At 42.6% G+C, this 19,576-nt stretch overlaps 1 protein-coding gene across 5 annotated transcripts; it reads right to left on the minus strand.

Annotated features, from left to right (window-relative positions):
• Nucleotides 1-269: 269 nt before the first annotated feature.
• Nucleotides 270-19,379, minus strand: ktn1 (kinectin 1). 5 transcript variants are annotated; one of them, XM_082516647.1, is made up of 36 exons: nt 19,190-19,379; nt 13,234-13,949; nt 12,799-12,957; nt 12,571-12,663; nt 12,354-12,484; nt 12,113-12,217; nt 11,814-11,954; nt 11,515-11,621; nt 11,144-11,288; nt 10,499-10,595; nt 10,213-10,397; nt 10,025-10,072; nt 9,825-9,862; nt 9,626-9,716; nt 9,254-9,322; nt 9,085-9,122; nt 8,909-8,999; nt 8,337-8,405; nt 8,204-8,241; nt 7,818-7,908; nt 7,583-7,695; nt 7,413-7,497; nt 7,179-7,219; nt 6,964-7,054; nt 6,117-6,203; nt 4,602-4,691; nt 4,410-4,496; nt 4,241-4,330; nt 3,988-4,080; nt 3,812-3,880; nt 3,627-3,710; nt 2,806-2,889; nt 1,801-1,884; nt 1,610-1,705; nt 1,391-1,501; nt 270-1,277 (listed from the first exon to the last, which is right to left on the minus strand). In XM_082516647.1, exons 2-36 carry the CDS (start codon nt 13,946-13,948, stop codon nt 1,248-1,250), a joined length of 3,786 nt encoding a protein of 1,261 aa, XP_082372773.1. In that variant the 5' UTR covers nt 13,949; nt 19,190-19,379; the 3' UTR covers nt 270-1,247. The 5 variants fall into 5 exon arrangements, with proteins under 5 accessions (XP_082372773.1, XP_082372772.1, XP_082372771.1 ...); XM_082516646.1 differs by having other exon boundaries at nt 12,571-12,687; nt 12,799-12,954; nt 19,190-19,378; XM_082516645.1 differs by having other exon boundaries at nt 12,571-12,687; nt 19,190-19,378.
• Nucleotides 19,380-19,576: the final 197 nt, after the last annotated feature.

A 19,576-nucleotide genomic window follows, 5' to 3' on the forward strand; every position in this document is an offset into this window, starting at 1 on the left:
AAGCTTTTTTACTATTATACAAAAACACTTACCCAGAATAACGCCTCTGCATGATGGACATGTTTATTCTGCATTGTCATGCTGAATTTACCTGCTAGCAATCGCACCATTAACAGAAGCTTTGACTTTTCCTTTCCCCATGTTCAGGATTGTTAAGGCTATAAACAAAATCAATTCAAGTTCCAACTTAGGTTATATGCTGCCCCACTGTGGCGAGAAGAGGGAAGTGCATTGGTAGAAGGGGGGGGGAAGCAGCACAGGAGGCTGAACAGATTTATCAAGCATCCCTTTTATTAACATCACCCGTTACAAAAAGAACAAAATCTTCAGTGTTAATGATCTTAGCAACAATATAGCGAGTGCTGATTACAGATGATATGGGACGCTTATTCCTAGAGTAGTTGCAGTAGGATTAAAAACCCCTACACTGTTGACCTGGCCGTACACAGCCAGGGTCACACACACTCCCTTCTGTTTGGAGCTACAGTACAGACTTGAGTACAATTTGTCCATGCATCTCCATAGTTACAGTCACGTAGTGACCCTTCAGATATGCTGAGACCTCTTCTGATCTCCCTTCTCCCACCCAGTACTGAGCCAAGGTATAACATGGAGCTATGAATGAATAAATGCATAATGGATGCACAGTTGGATAGTTTTCTGATCAGGAGGAAAACAGATCAACAACAGTGTATTTCAGCAGGTCCTAACTGATACATTTAAACACTACATATCTTTAAGTTAAGAAGAAAAGGACTGAAAAACCAAAGTTTGTTTAGTCGAGTTGGAAATTCGTATCACTGCCCTCTCTTAACACAAATAACAACAAAACTACTGCAGTACTCAAAAGGATTTCAGTGAAAAATACAAGCAATTTAAAACAGAGGAATGGTTTCCACATAGTTTAAATTATGCTGGATGTCATTAAGTTTAGAATAAAAATTAACTGGCATTGTTGCTAAAAGAAGAGGAATGTGGTGGGAGTGGAATAGTGTGTATTTTGGTATAGTGCCTGGAGTTAACTGTAACCTCTGCCTGCTCCTCTGTGGCCAGCAGTGAGTCTGGGAGTGGTTTGCCAGCGTTTTGGCCAGAGTCAGTTTGAGGCTGCCTACAGTACAAGTGCAGTGATAGAGGTTGAAACGGAGGAAGTGGCTGGGTGTGACAGTATGCTGTGATGTGGTCAGGATGAGACCGAAAGTCAAAGGTGGTCTCTGTAATACAGTCAGGGTGGCTGCGTGGGGGTCTCACTATACCTTGGGCAGATCTTTATCAGCCTCCTGAGGGAAAGCACAAACATTCAATTGCAAAGTTTAATCTTCATTGGCAAGAGGAAAGACAGGAGTATGATACCCAATTGTGAATAACAAAGCGCACGATCAAAAGGCCTCACCCCCTCCTGTCTCTTAGTGAGTTGCCGGCTGACAGTTTGTAGCAGCTGCTGCAGTTCGGTGACTGTCTGACCCAATCCCGCAGTCATTTTCTCGTTTCTGTCAATCTCCTCCTGTCACAAACACAATTTTTTGGTCTTAACATGACATTAAAAGGATCAGATGTCACTACATAAACATTTGGTGTCACAACAGTGTTACAACACTCAAACTGCCCTTACTCTTTGTGATGACAGACTGCTGTTCTCGATCAAGTCATCAGCATTGTCTGTCACTTTTGAGAGCTCCCCTTGGATCAGATCAACAGACTGTTGGGCCTGCATGAAGGGACAGCAATTTCCGCTTGTTAGCATTGTGGTTGGCAGTTTGACCTTTATCAGAAGTGTAATGAAATCCAGATCATTCCCGTTACCTTATACAGGTCACCAGCCACTTTTTGCCTCTCGTTTTCTTCTGCCTCCAGCTTCGACAGCGTCTCAGTGAGCTGGGTTTTCAGCTGGAAAGAAACCAGACATTTAGATATTTTGCACTGTTGACCTGGCCTTTGAGTCCCGCTTCTAGTTTTTCAGAACATATACAAATCCTCCTGCCAACATAACTACATTAAACAGTTCAACATTTGCACAGATTTCATTTTTTCCCTGGGCCTGCTTAGACAATGTTCAAACCAAAAATAGCACTAAGCTCATGTGGGCTTTTTGGTACAAGCTGAGAGGATGAATCATAATCCAGGAAGTCCTGTTTAAGTAATAAAGTAATTCCCTAAATTTTATCAGACATCGCAATACTTCGTGTGTACTTCAGAAGAAATGACTGTATCACTGATAACTTTCCAGACTTTGCACATTTCTGTCTCAGTTTTTCCACAACTGTAAGATAAATCCAGTCATTATGTCAATCACTTAACACAAGAACAGAAGGAATGCACACCAATTGGTATGAACCACATAGCAACGTGATCGTCATTCTTATAGTGCTATTGTTGAAGTGAACACAGCCAAAATATTGCTTAAAACGACTAAAGATTCATGACCACCGCAAGGCTTGCCTGAAGGCATCAGAGAAGTTAAATTATAAGTGATAGACAAAGAGGGGGCATACTTTTGGCCTGGCAGAGAAAGAAGATTTTTAATTAGCAAGCCATTTGTTAGACACAAGTAGAGTGCAGGTGCAGAAAAAGAAGAGTTAGTATTATAACTCAAAGGTGAGTCATCACTCAGAAGCTGGAAATCCCCCCCCCCAATCTTATTCATGACTCCACCATACAAGTCCAAATCTACAGAGTTTGTGAATGATGACCCACAGTTTTGCAGTAGATAGAGAACCCCGTTCTGTTGCAGTCAGTGTCGCGCCACTGCTGAGTGCAATAAAGGCTAAGATTTAAAGGAGCTCTAGCTAGAGGGTGAGCAACGCTTACCAAAGTCAGCTCCTCATTCTGTCTGATAGCCTCTGTATATGAGCCATCAAGTCTGGTCTGCAATTCAGTCAACAGATCTTTGAGCTGAAATTGAGTTTGACAGGGTTTTGTTTAATGTGGGTCTGTCATAGGTGAACCAGGTCAGCACTACCAGCACACAGTTTATGCAGTCATAAGGCATCCACAACTAAAAAAAAAAGGTCATAAATGAAGCAGAGGGAACCAGTTGTGCATGACTGCAGATAACCAGATTCATAAGTGATTAAATTCACACAAAACAAAAACCTGTGCTGTGTGAACTTTATATTCTCAGAATAAACAAACGGTGGGATGCCACAAAACACCACACATGGAGCAGTTTTCACACATGAACTTTGGACAATTTCAAGACTTAATTTGGGATATTTCTCACAGTTATCCGTTTCTCAGATGTAGCACAGAGCAGAAAATGCTGAAATAGCCTAAATTGGACACATTTGCACTCATGGAAATACTTAAGTCTTTTTAAAGTGAGGGGGCTGTGTGGGTAGAGCCTTGCACATGACATTCACTAGCTAGTGGTGAATGCACCAGGATGTTACCTGTGCTAACCACACATCAGTGCGATCCGACATTACAAAGACTTAAACTGCCATCTCTGTAGTCTAATGTCCAATCAGACTGCATATAACATTTGCAGTCTCAACGCAACCTCTGTTGGGTGCTCTCTGCAAATGTTCAGGGTAAAGGTGCATGTGTGAAAACAGCTCAACTGTTACACAGAGGTCGCACGTTCACCTCAAGAGGTTAAACATGACTGAAGGAGTCCAGTTTTTGCTCACCTCTCTGACTTCTGTCACATAAGTGGCACTCTCGCGCTCTGCCCTCTCCAACTCAGACTCCAAGTGCTGTTTTTCTCTTCTCAGCTACAGAGCACAACAGATGAGCAGAGATACAAATGACAGCCGCTCTAACAGGACATTTGCGAGTGTACATTGTAGACTTTTTGTGTGTTTGGTTTACTGACATTTTCCAACTCTGCTTCATCAGTTAGTCTCTCGACCTCTTGCTCCAAAGCTGCGACTTTCTGGCTCATCTGAGATCAAAGAAAGAAGAACGATCCAGTGAGAGAGAACTCTCAATATTTCACTTCAGTGACTGTGCATTTTGGAGTTTTATCTCTTGCTAAACCTGAATCCATACCTCTCTTTGTTCTGCTTGCGATAGCTCCAGCTTCACCCTCCAGCGAGACTCCTCCTGCTCCACACTGTTCTGGAGGCGCTGCAGGATGCCCTCCTGTGGACACAACAGAAATGACAGCTCCATTTGGAAGGGAGATCACTGTGCTGCCATAATGGCAACTGATGGCAACTCCCTCACCCCCCTAAAAAAAAAAAAAAAAAATAGAACCCCCCCAAACAAACAAACCCAAAAGCAAAATAAAAATAACTCTTACTGTCTCTGCCAAAACCTTCTTGTACGTCTCACAGTCTTTCTGTAGAACCCTTTGAGTTTCCTCAGCTTCTTTCAGTTTCTCAGCCAGTTCCTAGAAAGTGGATCGTACTTACTGATGGACTCATTTGAAAAAGGAATGATGTTCAACTTTGCATTTTTTCCAAATTTACCTCCGAGTCTCCTGATCCAGGGCTGGATTGTGGAGCGGAGTTTTCACCTGCTGCCCTTTCAAATCTTTGGAGCCATTCTTGATGGTTCTACAGGACAATTAAGGTGGAAAAATGAAGTAAACATCAACCACAAAACATGTAGCTGTAGTGTAAAAATGCATTTAGCATAGAGGTAAATGTTTCCTCTCATACCTGTTCAGAAGGCAGAGGCACATGTGGCAGAAGTCTGTGCAGAACATCTCGGCACTCAGCCTGACATACAGCCAGCGCTGTCTGGTTCTCCTAGAAGGTAGGGAGCAAATTGTAAAGGAATAAAAAGAGAAGAGGAGATTAACAAATGACTGTTTAAATACTTAAGATATTTTCGATGACAAGGTCCAGTGGTCATCCAAGCAAATATAACCACCAACTTTCTCTTAACCCCCATCAATCTGTTTCAAACCAGTGATCAGACTGCTTCAATCAAAATCCCACAAATTTTATAATGCCAGCTCGTTATCAAAGGACAAAAAAACAAATCTCACTCCCAGTTCCATTTACTCTGAGAAACCATAAGCATCAATGGACCACAGCTAGGCCATGTGTCACATCAGATTCAGAGCATCTCTCATTTGTGTTCACAAATTTACCTTGATACTCGCCAACAAACAAAAAGTACTGATCAGTCCTCTAATAACACACCATCAACTCTGAGGTCTGAAAGGGGGAACGCATGCCATACACGAGCCAGCTGGCTGTCTAACCACTGTTTGCATTAACACGCTGTCACAAGACAGCTTTGACACAGAGTGTGGAGCTGAATACAACCAACCAGCATGCACCGATAGCACACAACAGCTGCCAAGGAACTCCCTGGCTCAGACGCGAGAAGGTGCTTTCTACTGTACTCAAATGGCAGGAGAGCAGCTGCTGTGCAGATAGTTCGGCATGTACCCTCACCTAATGTAGGAGGATGACTGAAATAAACGTTACTGTAACTCTTAATAGCACAGCTATCTGGGAGCAAACTCTACATGAAGTAGAAATGCATGAAAAGAACAGCTGATTTAGTTGCACTTTGTTCACCCTGATAGAGAACAAAGATGTTTCAGTTGTGAGAACAGAGCATTGAGAAACATTAGAGGACTGCTGCATATTCATTACAAGCTTTGAATGTTAACATTTCTCTTATACAAAAAGGGAAAAAAGGACTAGATTTGAATTAAACAGATTTTCTTTGATTAACTGGTGATCTTAACAGTACAATGTCACAAAGCATGCCACATGACAGAGAGACGACAGGAAGCTGCAAATGATTACAATGAATCTCAATCTAATGACATCTAGTGAATTTCTAAGTCACTGCACACTCATTTCCAAGCATCGACCTAAGCTTTGGGTAAGGAGAGGAAAAAATAAACCTCTTACACTTAAAAGCGTCAAGGAAAGTTATGTATACACACTTAAGAGGCCAATATTTGTTAAATAAAGTCGGAGATGCCCGAGGGGGAGCAGATTACTGTAGTTCAACAGCTCAAAAACAGCCAATTAAAAAGTTGAGGCCAAACAACAGAGCGGGAGGAGTGAAGGTAAATGAGTATGCAGCGTTGTTATGGATGATGGCAGAAAAGAAATTTCACTGGGTCGATTATGGCAAAACACAGCGTTTCGGAGGGGGATGCATCAGATTGGAACTAGAGTGAAGCAGACTGAGGTGAGGTGTCGAACCTTGACAGCTTTGCTGAGTTTCCCTTGAAGCATGGACTCGGTGGCTGACAGAGCTTCCATTGCACTCCAGTTTTTCTCCCGAAGCTCCTGTTTTGGTCAGTTCCAGAGAGATACTACTTTCAGTTCAGCCTCGGGGGGGTGGGGGAATGCATTCAGTGACCCTCAAATAAAGACTGGTAGAGTAACAAAACGAACCAAAGGCATTTCTCATCCATGCTCCACTAGCTAAAAATATGTAAAAAACAAAAAGTCTTGATAGTCCTACTCTGACACCATGTGTGGTTTAAAACAACATGCACAGCCTGCACAGGTATATTTAGTAAAAAAATATTCGTTTTATTTCTAATTAAAATAAGTGTCTTCAACTATAGTGTGCATATAATAATACAAATATGTTTATATGCTTCTCAGATTAAATAAACCTCTCTCAAAAATAAGAGAGACGAGTTTCTAATGCTCTGAATCACCCACAAGCACAAACAGGCTTGCTGAAACAGTCATGGCCAGCGGCGAGCACAACAAGAGTAGGCTGGAAGCCCTCTTATGCAATGCTCAGCTTAAGCAATCCAAAACAGACACTGAACTGATGTGTGTGTAATCGTGTTACATACACAACCTGAGCTGAAGAAAAATGTGTATTTGGTTTAAAACAAACAAAACAAGGAAAAAAAAGCACTATTTAAAATGAACAAAAAGCGAGTGGCAGACAACAATAGGCAGAATGAATATATGCAGTGTGCAACACTGTGGGGGGCGTGCTTTGTGAAACACAATGGGCAGGGCTGATTGCTCATAGGGTTTGACCTGTGCCATTCCACAGTTCAGGTCATTGCTATGTGAAACCTACATCATTCTTCTTCCTTTGAAGGTTTACGGTGTTCCTCAGCTCAGCCAGCTCAGCCTGCAGAATGGAGACCTGTTTCTCCTTCTCTGACAACCTGACAGAAAACAGCAGAACCACACATTACAAAACTGATCACACTTCCGGTACAATACAGTAAACAGGCCTAAAAAATAAAACAGCGTTGGTATTGTTTTGATATGCCATGCAATACTACTCACGCTGTAAGGAGCTCAGGGCTTGGCACTACCGTGTGGGACTGCTATATGTGCGGGAGAGAAACAGACAATGAAAACCAGCACTGAATATCTCATGACACTAAAATAGGAACAGCCAAATAAAGAAGCTATAGCATGACGACAACCTTTAACATAGTAAAGAGAGCCCCCCCCTCCTCAAATGACATCTGGATGATTTTAGCCAGAAAATGTGTAACATGAGCACTGTTGCTGTACCTGCTGAATCTTCTCGCTTAGCTCCTTCGTCCTTGCCTCCAGCTCACTCTGTAGTGTCTGGATCTTCTGGTCCTTTCCCACCAGCCTGTTGGTCAAATGTTGGTCATCAAAAGTCGGATTTGAAAGGCGTGTGCGTAGGCAGCTTACACTGAGGTGCTGATTTAACTCACTGAGCCTGGAGTTCTTGGAGCTGAGTAGCAGAGCTGGTCAGCGCTTCTGCTGTCTCCTTCTGTCTCAGCTGCTCCATCTCTGCCTGCAAGGCAGCCAACTGCTGCTCCAGAGCCTGTGAGACAAAAACTGATTCAGACAAGAGCCCAAACAAGGACAACACTGAAGAACAATGTGAAGAAAGGGTCTTTTGAAATCTGCCAAACTGTTTATACTGATACAAGGAAAGGGCTGCACCTCAACTGTCTTCTCTCTGGCCGAGCTGCTGTCTTGTGCTGCCTGTAGACTTTCCTCCACCATTTTCAGCTTTGTTTCCTTTTCTTGGATCCTTTGAAGCACAATAAAATAAGGGTCAATATATTGTAAAGCCTGTGAAATCTGCTTATCTTCACAATATCAACAATGAGAGGACATTCAACAATAGACAGCCTCTTGTTCCAATGGGAATGGATGTTGAAAGAGCTACTATGAGGGGTGTGTCTTAGGAGTGTCCTGGACTGCCAGGGGGAAGTCGTTTTTTTATATGCTTACAGAGTCAGTAGTAGCCTTTGTTTTCATGAATAGGATATGGTTGGAACTAAACCTTTGTACTAAATAATCAAAATAAACTTTATTGATCTTACTTGCTCTGGAGTTCTTCCACCATCAGCTCTGAAGACACCTTTAGTTAGAGGGAAGAAAAAAGGAAAAAATATATATACAGAATAGGAATCAAAAATTCAGGAAATACTTCTTAATAATCATTTTAGAACCCACCTGTTTATCCATCTTTTTCTTAAGGTCCTCAATTTCTTGTTGAAGTGACTCATTCTCTTTCCTTGCAGTCTATATTAGGGGAAACAAATTAGTTTAAGACTTCATATCAATTAAAGATTGTGGTTAGCAGGCCAACAGTATTATGCAGAGTCACTTAGGGCGATCGTGGCTCAAGAGTTGGGCGTTCGCCTTGTAATCGGAAGGTTGCCGGTTCGAGCCCCGGCTTGGACAGTCTTGGTCGTTGTGTCCTTGGGCAAGACACTTCACCCGTTGCCTACTGGTGGTGGTCAGAGGGCCCGGTGGCGTCAGTGTCCGGCAGCCTCGCCTCTGTCAGTGCGCCCCAGGGTGCCTGTGGCTACATTGTAGCTTGCCATCACCAGTGTGTGAATGTGTGTGTGAATGGGTGGATGACAGGTTGTGTAAAGCGCTTTGGGGTCCTTAGGGACTAGTAAAGCGCTATATAAATACAGGCCATTTTACCATTTTTTTTTACTTAGGGGAAGCTGTGGTCAGATAAATATGTTTATATGAGCCAGCATGTTTTGATTGTGTCTTTTAGAGAAAACAGATACCTTAAGCTCCTCCTCTTTGTTGGCCACCTCAATCAACCCTTTCTCCAACAGGCCCTCTACAGTTTTCATGTTTTCCTCCTTCTCCCGGACACTGTTCAAAGAATTATGGATCATTTATTTCATAGACAGATTAAGATGCTGATGTATTTAAAATGTGTTCCAGTTCTCATACCCACCTCTTCTGGAACTGGTCCAAAGCCAGCTGGGATGCAGTCTGCAAGAGGACATCCAAAAGTAGATTGTTTTAAATGAAAAACAACCTCTCAAACAAACAAACAAAAAACCCACACCAACATATAGTGGATTCTTTTTTCTTAAACAGTAAAGCAAAGCAACACAACTAACCTGATCAGAAATCTGTGCCTGCAGATTCTGAATCTCTGCCTTCAGTGACATGTTCTCATTGTGCAAGGCCTGCAGATGAATACAGACGACACTTATTATGCCAAGACAGTGGAGGATCTGACATACTGTGCAATCACTTGGAAATTATAAAGAATTCCTAATTCTGTCTTAGGTTTACAATACCAGGAAGTGCATTAAATCAATTTGTCATCTGAACCCAAAATATCTGCAAATCTGAGCATGCCCTCTTCCCGTGGGGAAGAGGACTTCAAAACTACATTTCCACTCAACACAGCAACACATTCCTGCAAACTAATGAACTGGTACAATGTTAGTAAGAGAAGCTGTAGTGAAGTGCTCTTCTGAAAATACCTGCATGTTAGTTTCTCTACTAGCCCCACTGCTCCTCTCAGCATTTAGAGAATCCTCCAGACTTTTTCGCTGCAGCTCTTTTTCAGCCAGACTAGGCAAAAAAGAAAAACAACAACAACACAGGGAAAGATGAAATATAGCTCAGTGATACAGCCTGGAATGTGATCCACAATATCTGAGAAGATGAAATCTTTCTTACAGCTTTTGCAGCTCCTCAATGTGGGAGACATGAGTGGCCTAGATATCAAACAGAAATGTCATTAGCCTACATTCTCTCTCTCACACACACACACACACACACACACACACACACACACACACACACACACACACAGAGCCATCTAGGTACTCATCCCATATTGACTTTAAATGATAAGTGTGTGAAGTTGACCCATTTACCTGCGTAGAGATCTGGACCTGAAGACTTTTGTTCTCATTCATAAGTTCCTGTTAAACACAAGTCATTAGTGAGCATTAGGTTGAGGACTATAAGATCATTCACATCCATTTTGATATCATTCCATGTAACTACAATAACAGTTTCATTTTTCTTGCTGCAGGTTTGGCACTGCGAGTTGTGAGCACACCTGAACCCGGGCCTGGAGCGAGTCGTCCTGCATACTGTGCTTGGACATTTCCATCAGCTCCCTCACTTTCTGTTCCAGCCGGTCCTTGGAGACCACAGCTTCAGTCAGGCTGCTGTGTAGAGTCTGGATCTCCTTGTTCTTGTTGCTCATCTCAGCCTCAACTGCCAGCAGCTGATTGTGGAGCTCTGCAACCACACGACAGCCGTCACTGAGCCACCATCATTTTTTTTTTTTAGGGTTCACAAGAATTAAAACTTTTGTGTGGTGCAATGTTATGTTTTATCACCTTGTTTGGAGGTCTGAATTTTCTCTCTTTCGGCATTGACACTGTGGATAAAGTTTTGCAGCTCCTCCCAGCGGCGCTTAGCATCCTGCAGCTGTGCCTGGAGACAGATACAAACTCTGTGAACACCTTCCTTCCATACATTTTCATTGGAATTGAGCGATCGTATAAATTTTGCAGAGGAAATTAAAACTTTATGAAATCCATCAGAATATCTAGAGGCTTATGTGCAGATTCTTTCTCTGATTTTTTTCTACACAGTGTAATTCTCGCACTAAGGCTCTTTGCCAAGACTTGTTTGTGTCGAGCCAGCAATTTAAATCTCCATCTTATGATCGTGGTCTGCGACAAGCCGGGAAAGGCTCATCTGAGTGTCTAGCAAGAAAAGTGTTGTTTATACACAGCACAAAGCCTCAAACATTCCTGCTTCCAAAGGCAACAAAAATCCTTCCAGCTCAGGTTCTGTTTCCCATAACCCTCACCGGGACTTCCACTACAACCTCCTCCCATTTCCTGAGTAATGCTGCCACACCCGCTAACCAGATTTGAAGCATGACCAGGTTTTGCACAACTCGGTTCATTTTTGTCTCAGCTGGGGAAACTGAAGCACAGGCTAAATAAACACGCCGTGCATCTGGATTAGCGTACCTCCAGCTGGGACACGTTCTGCTTGTAGCTGACCTCCAGTGACTTCCTCTGGTGCTCCTCCTGCTGCAGCTTGCTGTTGCTGTCTGATAGCTCTTTCATCAGGCCGGCATACTCGGAACGCAACTTGTTTAGTTCGGCCGAATTCCTATCAAGCACACGTACATGACACGAAAATGCGTTTGTTAAGGGATATGTATGGGAAATTGCAGCAGAAGCATTCTACAAATAGCTTAGACTATTGTGTAACGAAAGATAAGGTAAAAAGACAATGAGGTGACTAAGAGAGATAGCTGGAATCACTATGCTTCACTACGCTGAGCATGAGAGATGTATGGAACTCTAGGGAGCGTGAACAGCTGTGTAACACTGACTTGCTCTCCATCTGGTTGGTGGCGGAGCTGACTGCGTCCCTCAGGATGCTGTTCTCTTGCTGCAATCGACTGATCTGGCCTTCCAGCTGCTCCCTCACCTGCTGAAACTACACACAATTAACAGTACTGAGTCTTCACCAACTCTCTCTGGAGTGCCAAAGAAGCTGCCAGAAGTTTTTTTCTTCACATTTTTGAAATTCCTCATTTCTTAAACAACACTAGCAGTTACCCAAGTGTTATCAAGTATAATACAAGCCAGTACTTGCTGTACTGAAAATAGTTGAAATGTAAGGCTTCACCTTTATTTGCATTGTCTGGAGCTCTTGGTAGGTGCCCTGTGCTTTGACCTGCATACTGCCCAGTTCTTTCTCCATCGCTGCGCGTTGCTCCCTCATCATTGATTCCACCCTGTTTGTCTTCTGCTTCTCAACTTGCAGCTCCTGAAGCAAAGTATGAAGATAAATTAAGCATTTTACTGAACCAAGCGGAATTATTCCAGCATTACAGAGATTAAGTTGGAAGGAAATCAGTCATGTCACAATCATTAGGGGGAACGAAAAAAAAGAAAAAAAAGAAAGAAAAAGATTGGACTCTAGACCTGACTGAGCTGTTTCACTTTGTCTTTGGCAATGGAGGCCTCCTCCTGCAGAGTTGTCAGAAGCTTTTCCCTTTCCTGGGCAGTCGGGTCAGGCCTAGTTGAGGACTGTCAGCGAAAGAGAACACATTTTAAAAGAAGGCATAGAAAGTCCAACTACAAACACTGGGTGGCCTGCCAAATGCAAACAGTGTGGAATGTTGTTTGTGACAGCACCCAATTCAGCTTATCTCTTATTAATCACCTTGTGCCAGGCGTCCACGGCATTAGGGCTCTTCTCTCGCAGTAGAGCCATCACACTGACGGCCTCTGCATCTGACAGAGCCAGGCTGGACAGACCGGAGAGCAGCTCCTTCAGTTTCACCTCTGTGTTCTCTGTTAAGGCCAGCAAAAACGAGAAACTGAGTTTAAAAGGGCTTACAAATATTTTGGGATTAAAAACCCACGCTTTCACTTCTTACCCTTATCAGTCTCGTTTTTCTGCTTCTTGCCAGACCCTTTGGATGGTGCGTCATCGTTATGGGCTGTCTGGTGGTTAGCAGAAGCTGCTGAGTCTGGCAAAATATGGGCTTCATCAACTGGATTTCAGAAAATACTCTTTATTAGATTTTGTCTTTAGAGTCTTAATAGAGCCAAATTCTTCAAATTTAATGTTATTAATTAATAATGCAATATTTTATCATCATTACCATGATCAGTTTTCTGCTTCTTGGCAGAATTCTTCTTTTTGCCACTGGTCACGCTTTGAGTTGCACCATCTAAAACTTTGGTTTCAGCCACAATGGGAGCTTCTTTCTTGACAGTAGCTGGGGCCTGCTCCACTTTAACCTCTGTATGCTGCTCATCTGCTGGAAAGACAGGACGGCAAGTTCAGAAAACCTTCTCAGGTTGCCTTGATTGATTAAATAAGAATGCTCGATTATCATTAAAGTTACTGGCACAAATATCCGAACTTGAGAAAGTAGCAACTACAGCAATATATCTTCTCAATTTCACCACAACTGCTGTAATTTCAAACAAATACTAACCAAATGAAACTGCTACTTGCAGTTCTCATGTTTTTTCAAAAAAAACCCCAAAAAACAAAACTGCAACCATTTTAAACATTACCCTTGGTTACTAACCAGACTCCACTTTTTGTTTCTTCTTTTCCTTCTTTTTCCCAGAAATCTGGGGAGGTGTCTGAGCTTGAACGGGAGCCTGAACAGCTTGGATCTGGACCTGAACCTCACGTTTCGGTGAGGGTGTGCTGGACTGTTTGCTTGCAGCCAATGGTGCCTCTGTCTTGCAGCTGACTGGCTTGGAGCCGTTCACTTCTGGCTCCTCAGAGGGAGAAACTGTGGTGGCGGCGGTAGCGGAAGCAGCAGCGGCGGCGGCGGCAGCAGCAGCTTTGGCAGCCTTCTTCTCCTTCTTCTTTCTCTCTCTCAGACCAGTAGGAGCCTCTGGTGACACCGAAACAGGCACGTAGGGAGTGGGTGTAGGTAGAGCAGGATCAGGGGTAGCAGCTGACACAGGTTCCTCTTCTACCTCCACAGTGGAGCTGTTGGCACCTTCAGCCACATCGAAATCCCGCAAATCCTCCTCTGACTCCCCCCCACCTCCGGTTCCTCCGCCGCTTCCCCCACTGGAGCTCTCCTTCTTCTTGCTCTTCTTCTTTTCATTCTTTTTACGGGGGTCTGGCTTGCTTGGTGGCAACTTGAGGTCACGCTTCTGCTTAGCAAGCACCTCATCGTAGGAGGTTTCTTTCATGAAAAGCCAGAAGAAGAGGAACATGAGGGCAACGACCAGTGAAGGGGCCAGGATGAGCAGGTACTGAGAGTCGTAGATATCCACCGCCATTCTGAAAGTGGACAATAACCCAAGAAAAACAAAACCAAGCTTAGTTTAGGAAACTTATCTTGTTCAATTTACACTTAATATTGGTTTGAAATTTTAATAGATAAAGTCTAATAGACTGATAAAGACAGCTAAATAGCAGATCCTGAGGGGATAAACTGCTCAAACATTGAAACTGATATAATGAGATTTATAGGATTTATACACTCAGTCAGCTTGCTGCTGCTTTCCATCTAACAAGTCTGGCTGGTCTCTCAGCGAGCATATTAAGTTTCAGTCACAGGAGCCAGAGTGATGGCTGAATGTGACAAGTGAAGGGTGGATCCCTCACAAAGGCTAAGAAATTGCATTCTCACAGGCTAGCGCTTTTTCAGTCACTGTAAAAAAATATCCCAGTTTATCTGCCTTTTGATTTTAATGGGGACTAGAATACGCAGAATGAACAACATGCTGCATTCACAAAGATTTGAAACTTGCAACTGCAAAAACAGACTCAACAGGAAACTGCTTACTGAGCTCACAGACAGGAGAGTGAAGGACAGAGCTATAGATCTCCTTGCAAACTGACATCTTTTTGAAAACAGAAAAGAATCCCGGTTTAATTCACTTGGACACTGAATTCACTATTCAGACCCTGAAACTGCATGCATCTTTACACAAACTCTTTGGTTATAGACCTCAGAACAGTGTTCAGACCTGATTCTCTAGGCAGAGTTCATGAGTGGAAATTGATTATGATAGGTGTACATAGGGGCCGGAGTGTAAGCACACCAGTAATGCTGAGAAGGTAGGAGAGGAGATTCTTCTTCTTCACACCCTGCCCCCTCTTAGCAATATGATCCAATTAGAAGACAGTCCCCCAGCCACACAGCTTAACGTATGTACACATGTGTAACTTGTGTACAGAGAGACACGCCTGTGCCTAAAACACTGACTGTGAGACTCAACTTTGTTTGCCCTGGTTTAAAAGGGGACCAAATAGGTCAAGATCATTAGAAAGGCAACTAGGCTAAAAAGAAAATGGCTCACGGTGTCTTAAATAGTCACCTCCCTCTTTCAGCCCCCACAAGAATGACACGGTGGTTATTCTAAACTCATATCGGACCGGATTTGCAAGGGGCAAAAATACACCTATGTCCAAGTGTCACAGGATGAGATCTGCTGCAGCTGCAGTTCGGCCCCCGCCTGCATAAAGCCAAAAGAAGATGATGTTCTTCCACCCCAAACAGAGTTTACAGAGTCAAGTGGTCCTAAGACATCATCAGCTTTGCATCTGCCAAAGATATTTCTAGGAACTATGTGGTGAGTTTGAGCTGACTCCTCAAGGCTATGCAGCAAGAATAAACTAGCACAAACTGGCATTTTCCCCCCTAAATTTCCCCTTTAGGCTCCAGTTTTTCCTCCCTAGTTCATATCTTTTTCGCTTTAATCGCCCCGATAAGATGTTTTTGTCACATCCTTTGCAAATTTCCAGCAATGGCAGCAACTTTACTAAAAATAAATAAATAACGAACCATTTTACAACATTGCTGCAAAGTACCTCTTGCAAATCAACACACAATGACACCACATGCAAAACGGCGACTTATCACAAAAATTAAACCACCGTGTTTTGACAGTGGGGGTAAGTTAAGCCCTGGGTGACGGCAGCAGTATTGTGTCTAACAATGCAGAGTGGCAGCGACAGTGAGTGACCTGAAGTGCGACACAATCCCACTATACTCAAGATTTGTGGCAGCAATACAGCGTAGGAGTCACTGTTGTAGAGCAGACGTCTTTAGTAATTTGGAATAAGCAGATTACCCATGATAATACATTTAAGAATAACTTTCCACTGCAGGGCTTCCTGTGGACTGGCAGGCTTAGTATAATGTTGATACTGTTTCACTCCCTTCTACCCTCCCTGCCTCGCCCAACCCTTCCCATTACACGCAGCACATAAAAACACATCAGGCTCATTATGACTACTATTTGATCCAATTTTGAAAAGTTGTTTGTCTTTGAAACAGCACGCCTTTCCTGTGAACAAACTACGAGCTCCCCATTATGTAACATCTTTGAAACATTTTTTTTTGGGTCCAGTTTTTATTATATAACATTTTTACTTTTACTTTGACTCAAATACATCAGATTGTCTCATCTTAATAATTGATTGAAAATGGCTGTCTTATTCAACCAACCCAAGGACTGAATTCCTTCACACTCACAGAAAACATAAACGGTGTGCAAAGACATATCTGTGAAAGCATGCACCAAGATGTGGTCTTTATAAGAGATTTTACTCTGTGCTGGTCTTTTGTACAGGTATCTTATCTGTGACCTCATTAGAAAATGTGCCATTCATTCAGCGTTAAAGCTTTACACTTGAACCAATAAGAAACACTTAAAAACCAAAAATATATTTCACAGTTCTGGATGAGACTGCCCCAAGCATTAACTACCTGGAACACACTGCAGGTTTTATATATTAAAAAAAGGTCAAAACATAAAGAAGCCCTTTTAAACTATGTACTACAAACACAAGTTTCTAGTGTAAATAAAATCATTAACTTTCAGTTGCTGCTAGATCAGGAAATTGCTGATTGCATATTAGAGGACACTCCCATGCCAGAGTACATTATGTGCCAAAATAACTCCGCGTTTCTTCCTGGTATTTAAAGTGTGGGTGGGGTAAGCAGTATGAAGGTATGAGGCTTGGTTGCTTTGAGTCCCTAGCCTCAGACTGGAAGGTGCATGAGATTTTTTTTGTACGGCCTGAGGCTTGTTCCAGCATCAAAATGAGCCCGCAGGACAAAGCCCTCCCGGGTTATTGGCTCCCCGGAATCTAACCACTTGGCTGGCCAGCCCTCTTGATTTTGGCAGACATGGACACAGAGACAACTCCTGATAACTATCAGATCCAAAAAGCAATACAGAGAGTAATTGAAAATCAGGCCATGCATACATAATAAATGTATAATAGGCAACAAGTCATTTTAAAACACATCTATAGTCCAGGACACTAGAGAAAAATTGAGCTTTTTTAGCAAGTGTGCAGTTTCTCTACAATACATTATATAGCCAATGTAAGTTTAATAAACACTATGAAAAATGAAAACTATTTTTCTGGATCAAACCTACAGTAGAATGGTGGGGAGACGGCCAAATGAAAATGTGTTACAAAATGTAATTAAGTGGTAATAACATAATAAATTCATATAATCGTTATGACTGTAACGACTGTATCTGCAGGATTTTTTATTTCTAGCAGCAAGTCAATGTTCACGACAAACTGTAGGAGGTGCACTAGCAGTCACTTTACCTTTATTTTTTAATGTTATAATTACTTTGAAATGATGAAGAACATCTTTGTAATGAAAAGAAAATTGCTTCTTTAGAGTGCGCCATTTTCAATTCAAGTTTAGTACAGGGTTACAGCAACAGTCACTTCAAGACAAAGACTTTATTATTAGAGGGGAAATTCCAATGATTAGATGGTCTTCCCTGAGTAAGCACTTGGCGACAGTGGGAAAGAAGACCTGCTTTTCAACAGGAAGTGACATCTGGCAGTACTAGGGTCAGGAAGGGGCAATTTACAGGCCCTACCATTTGGAGAGTAAATGGGTAAGAAGACAGAAAAGAGGAGCACAAACCACAAACAAATGGGGGGTTAAAAATGGACCACTGTTTTTTCTACTTCCTCCACCATTGTCTAATAAAGTAAACTCTTGAGCGTGGGGGGTTTTTTTGCCCTTCAAAGGAGATGCCATTATATCAACCTCATCCCTACATGTCATTTGTATTTTATTTACATGTTTTGTGTCTGTATTCTGATTTATAATAATTGCATAGATTAGCTAGACTGTTGTAATATGTTGTTTTATTCTTAAAATTTAAGAAATATCATATTCACCAACAACACCTTTTACTCACAAAGAGTCTGATAGTCAGGCAATTAAAATAATCTACCTTAGATTTATTGTTAAGTCAAATGGAAGTTGGCTCTCTCTGAATACTGACATTCATCTTTATCAATCTTCTGGCAATAAACTACAGAAAGTACCAAAGTACACAGTGACTGTGGTTTTGGTTTTATTAGAAAACATTAACAAAAAGGTTATCTGCAAGGATATGATCCTGCCTGTCAGGCTTTATCCAGGAAAGTATGTCAACAGTAAAACACTTCAGATTAGAACCCATCTACAGACAGACCTCAAAGAAACTAAAACGAGCACTGTTGTAAAGCAAAGCTAACAATGCTTTCATCAAAAGAGAGAGGGAGCTGAGGCATAACCCTAAAGGCTTTTTAAAATAGGGGCAGTGAGGTCTTGGAAGAAATCTCAAGCTCCTTCAGAGACGTACTTTAGTTTTGTGTTTACTTAGTGAGTAAAAGTCAGTTTAACAAAGTCTCACTTTTCAACAGTAACGTGTTTGGTCGCTAACCCCATTATAATCCCTTTTTATTGTGCTTGCCAGCACCTAAACTTGGTGATATAGCCCCGAGTCACCTCAACATTTACCAGCTGAGCCCTAAATGTCCCAGCATGCTAGGTCATGCCACACGTAGCATCGTGGGCCTTGTGCTGACTAGTCAGCAATGGCAGCTATTCTTACACTTAGAGGAACACTGTCAATGATCGCAGCATGTAATCACAGAAAAAGCAGAAGTGGCCTAAGGTAGCCCAGCTAGGTCATTTATCACACGTCATACTCAAATAAACCTCGAAAACGAAAGAAAAGACAACACATGTCACAAAGATGACTTCCCAGAATGACGAGCAATAATGTCCAACTGCTGGACATTAACTGTGTTCCGGCCACGGTCATAAACAGTTGCTACTGTGTATAAATCCATGAGCGAAAAGAGCCGTCACCACTTTTTAAGTTCGACTAGGTGGCTATAGCTCAACACTATTGAATGGGCTAGCTAACTAGCAAACTAACGACAGCAAGGCACTAGCCTTAGCTGCCCAATCCAATTAGTACAGAGGCGACAGAACTGACCACACAAATGTTAGCCGAAATACTTTGACTCTCTTTCACACTCTCTGGAGGGGTGGACATTTGCCCACACGGGCCTCATTCCTCCTCAGATCCTAGCCTCCGTGTCTCTTGAAATCTCTGACCCGTCCCCATCCTTCCGTTAAAGTCCTGAGGGCCGTTCCCAGGCCTACGTGAAGAGCTAAGCTGTGCTAAGTACGGGATGAGCAGCTTTTTTTCACAAGAAACGAATAGAAGATTTCCAGAAACAGCCGCTAGAAATACCTGTAGCTTCAGTTTGCTGTTCCCTTAGCTAGTAGTGAAATGGCGTTGCTCTGCGTTGACACCAGCACACTCCTGCCTTCCCAGGGCAGCTCCAACCCGGCTTTCTTCTGCGCTATCCGTCACAGAGAATCTGCTGTTTCTGGTTCGCGGGGGCGGGTCACAGTCAGCCTGCTAAGGAGCGTTCATTTTGAGACTCGTGGCACACCGAAGGACACATGTCATCACATTACAAATAATAAGTAAAAAGTACCGCCCTTTCGAAACATTCTTGGCTCGTAAATCTTACGATACTGAAAGAGGAGTGGTCCAGCGCACTTCCCCAAAGTCTACAGACCAGAGTACTATAATTGTATGACAAGTTCCAGCAGATCTTTGCTTACCATTATG

Source organism: Aulonocara stuartgranti, assembly GCF_965226115.1.
Source record: "Aulonocara stuartgranti genome assembly, chromosome: 19".
Lineage (NCBI taxonomy): Eukaryota > Metazoa > Chordata > Actinopteri > Cichliformes > Cichlidae > Aulonocara > Aulonocara stuartgranti.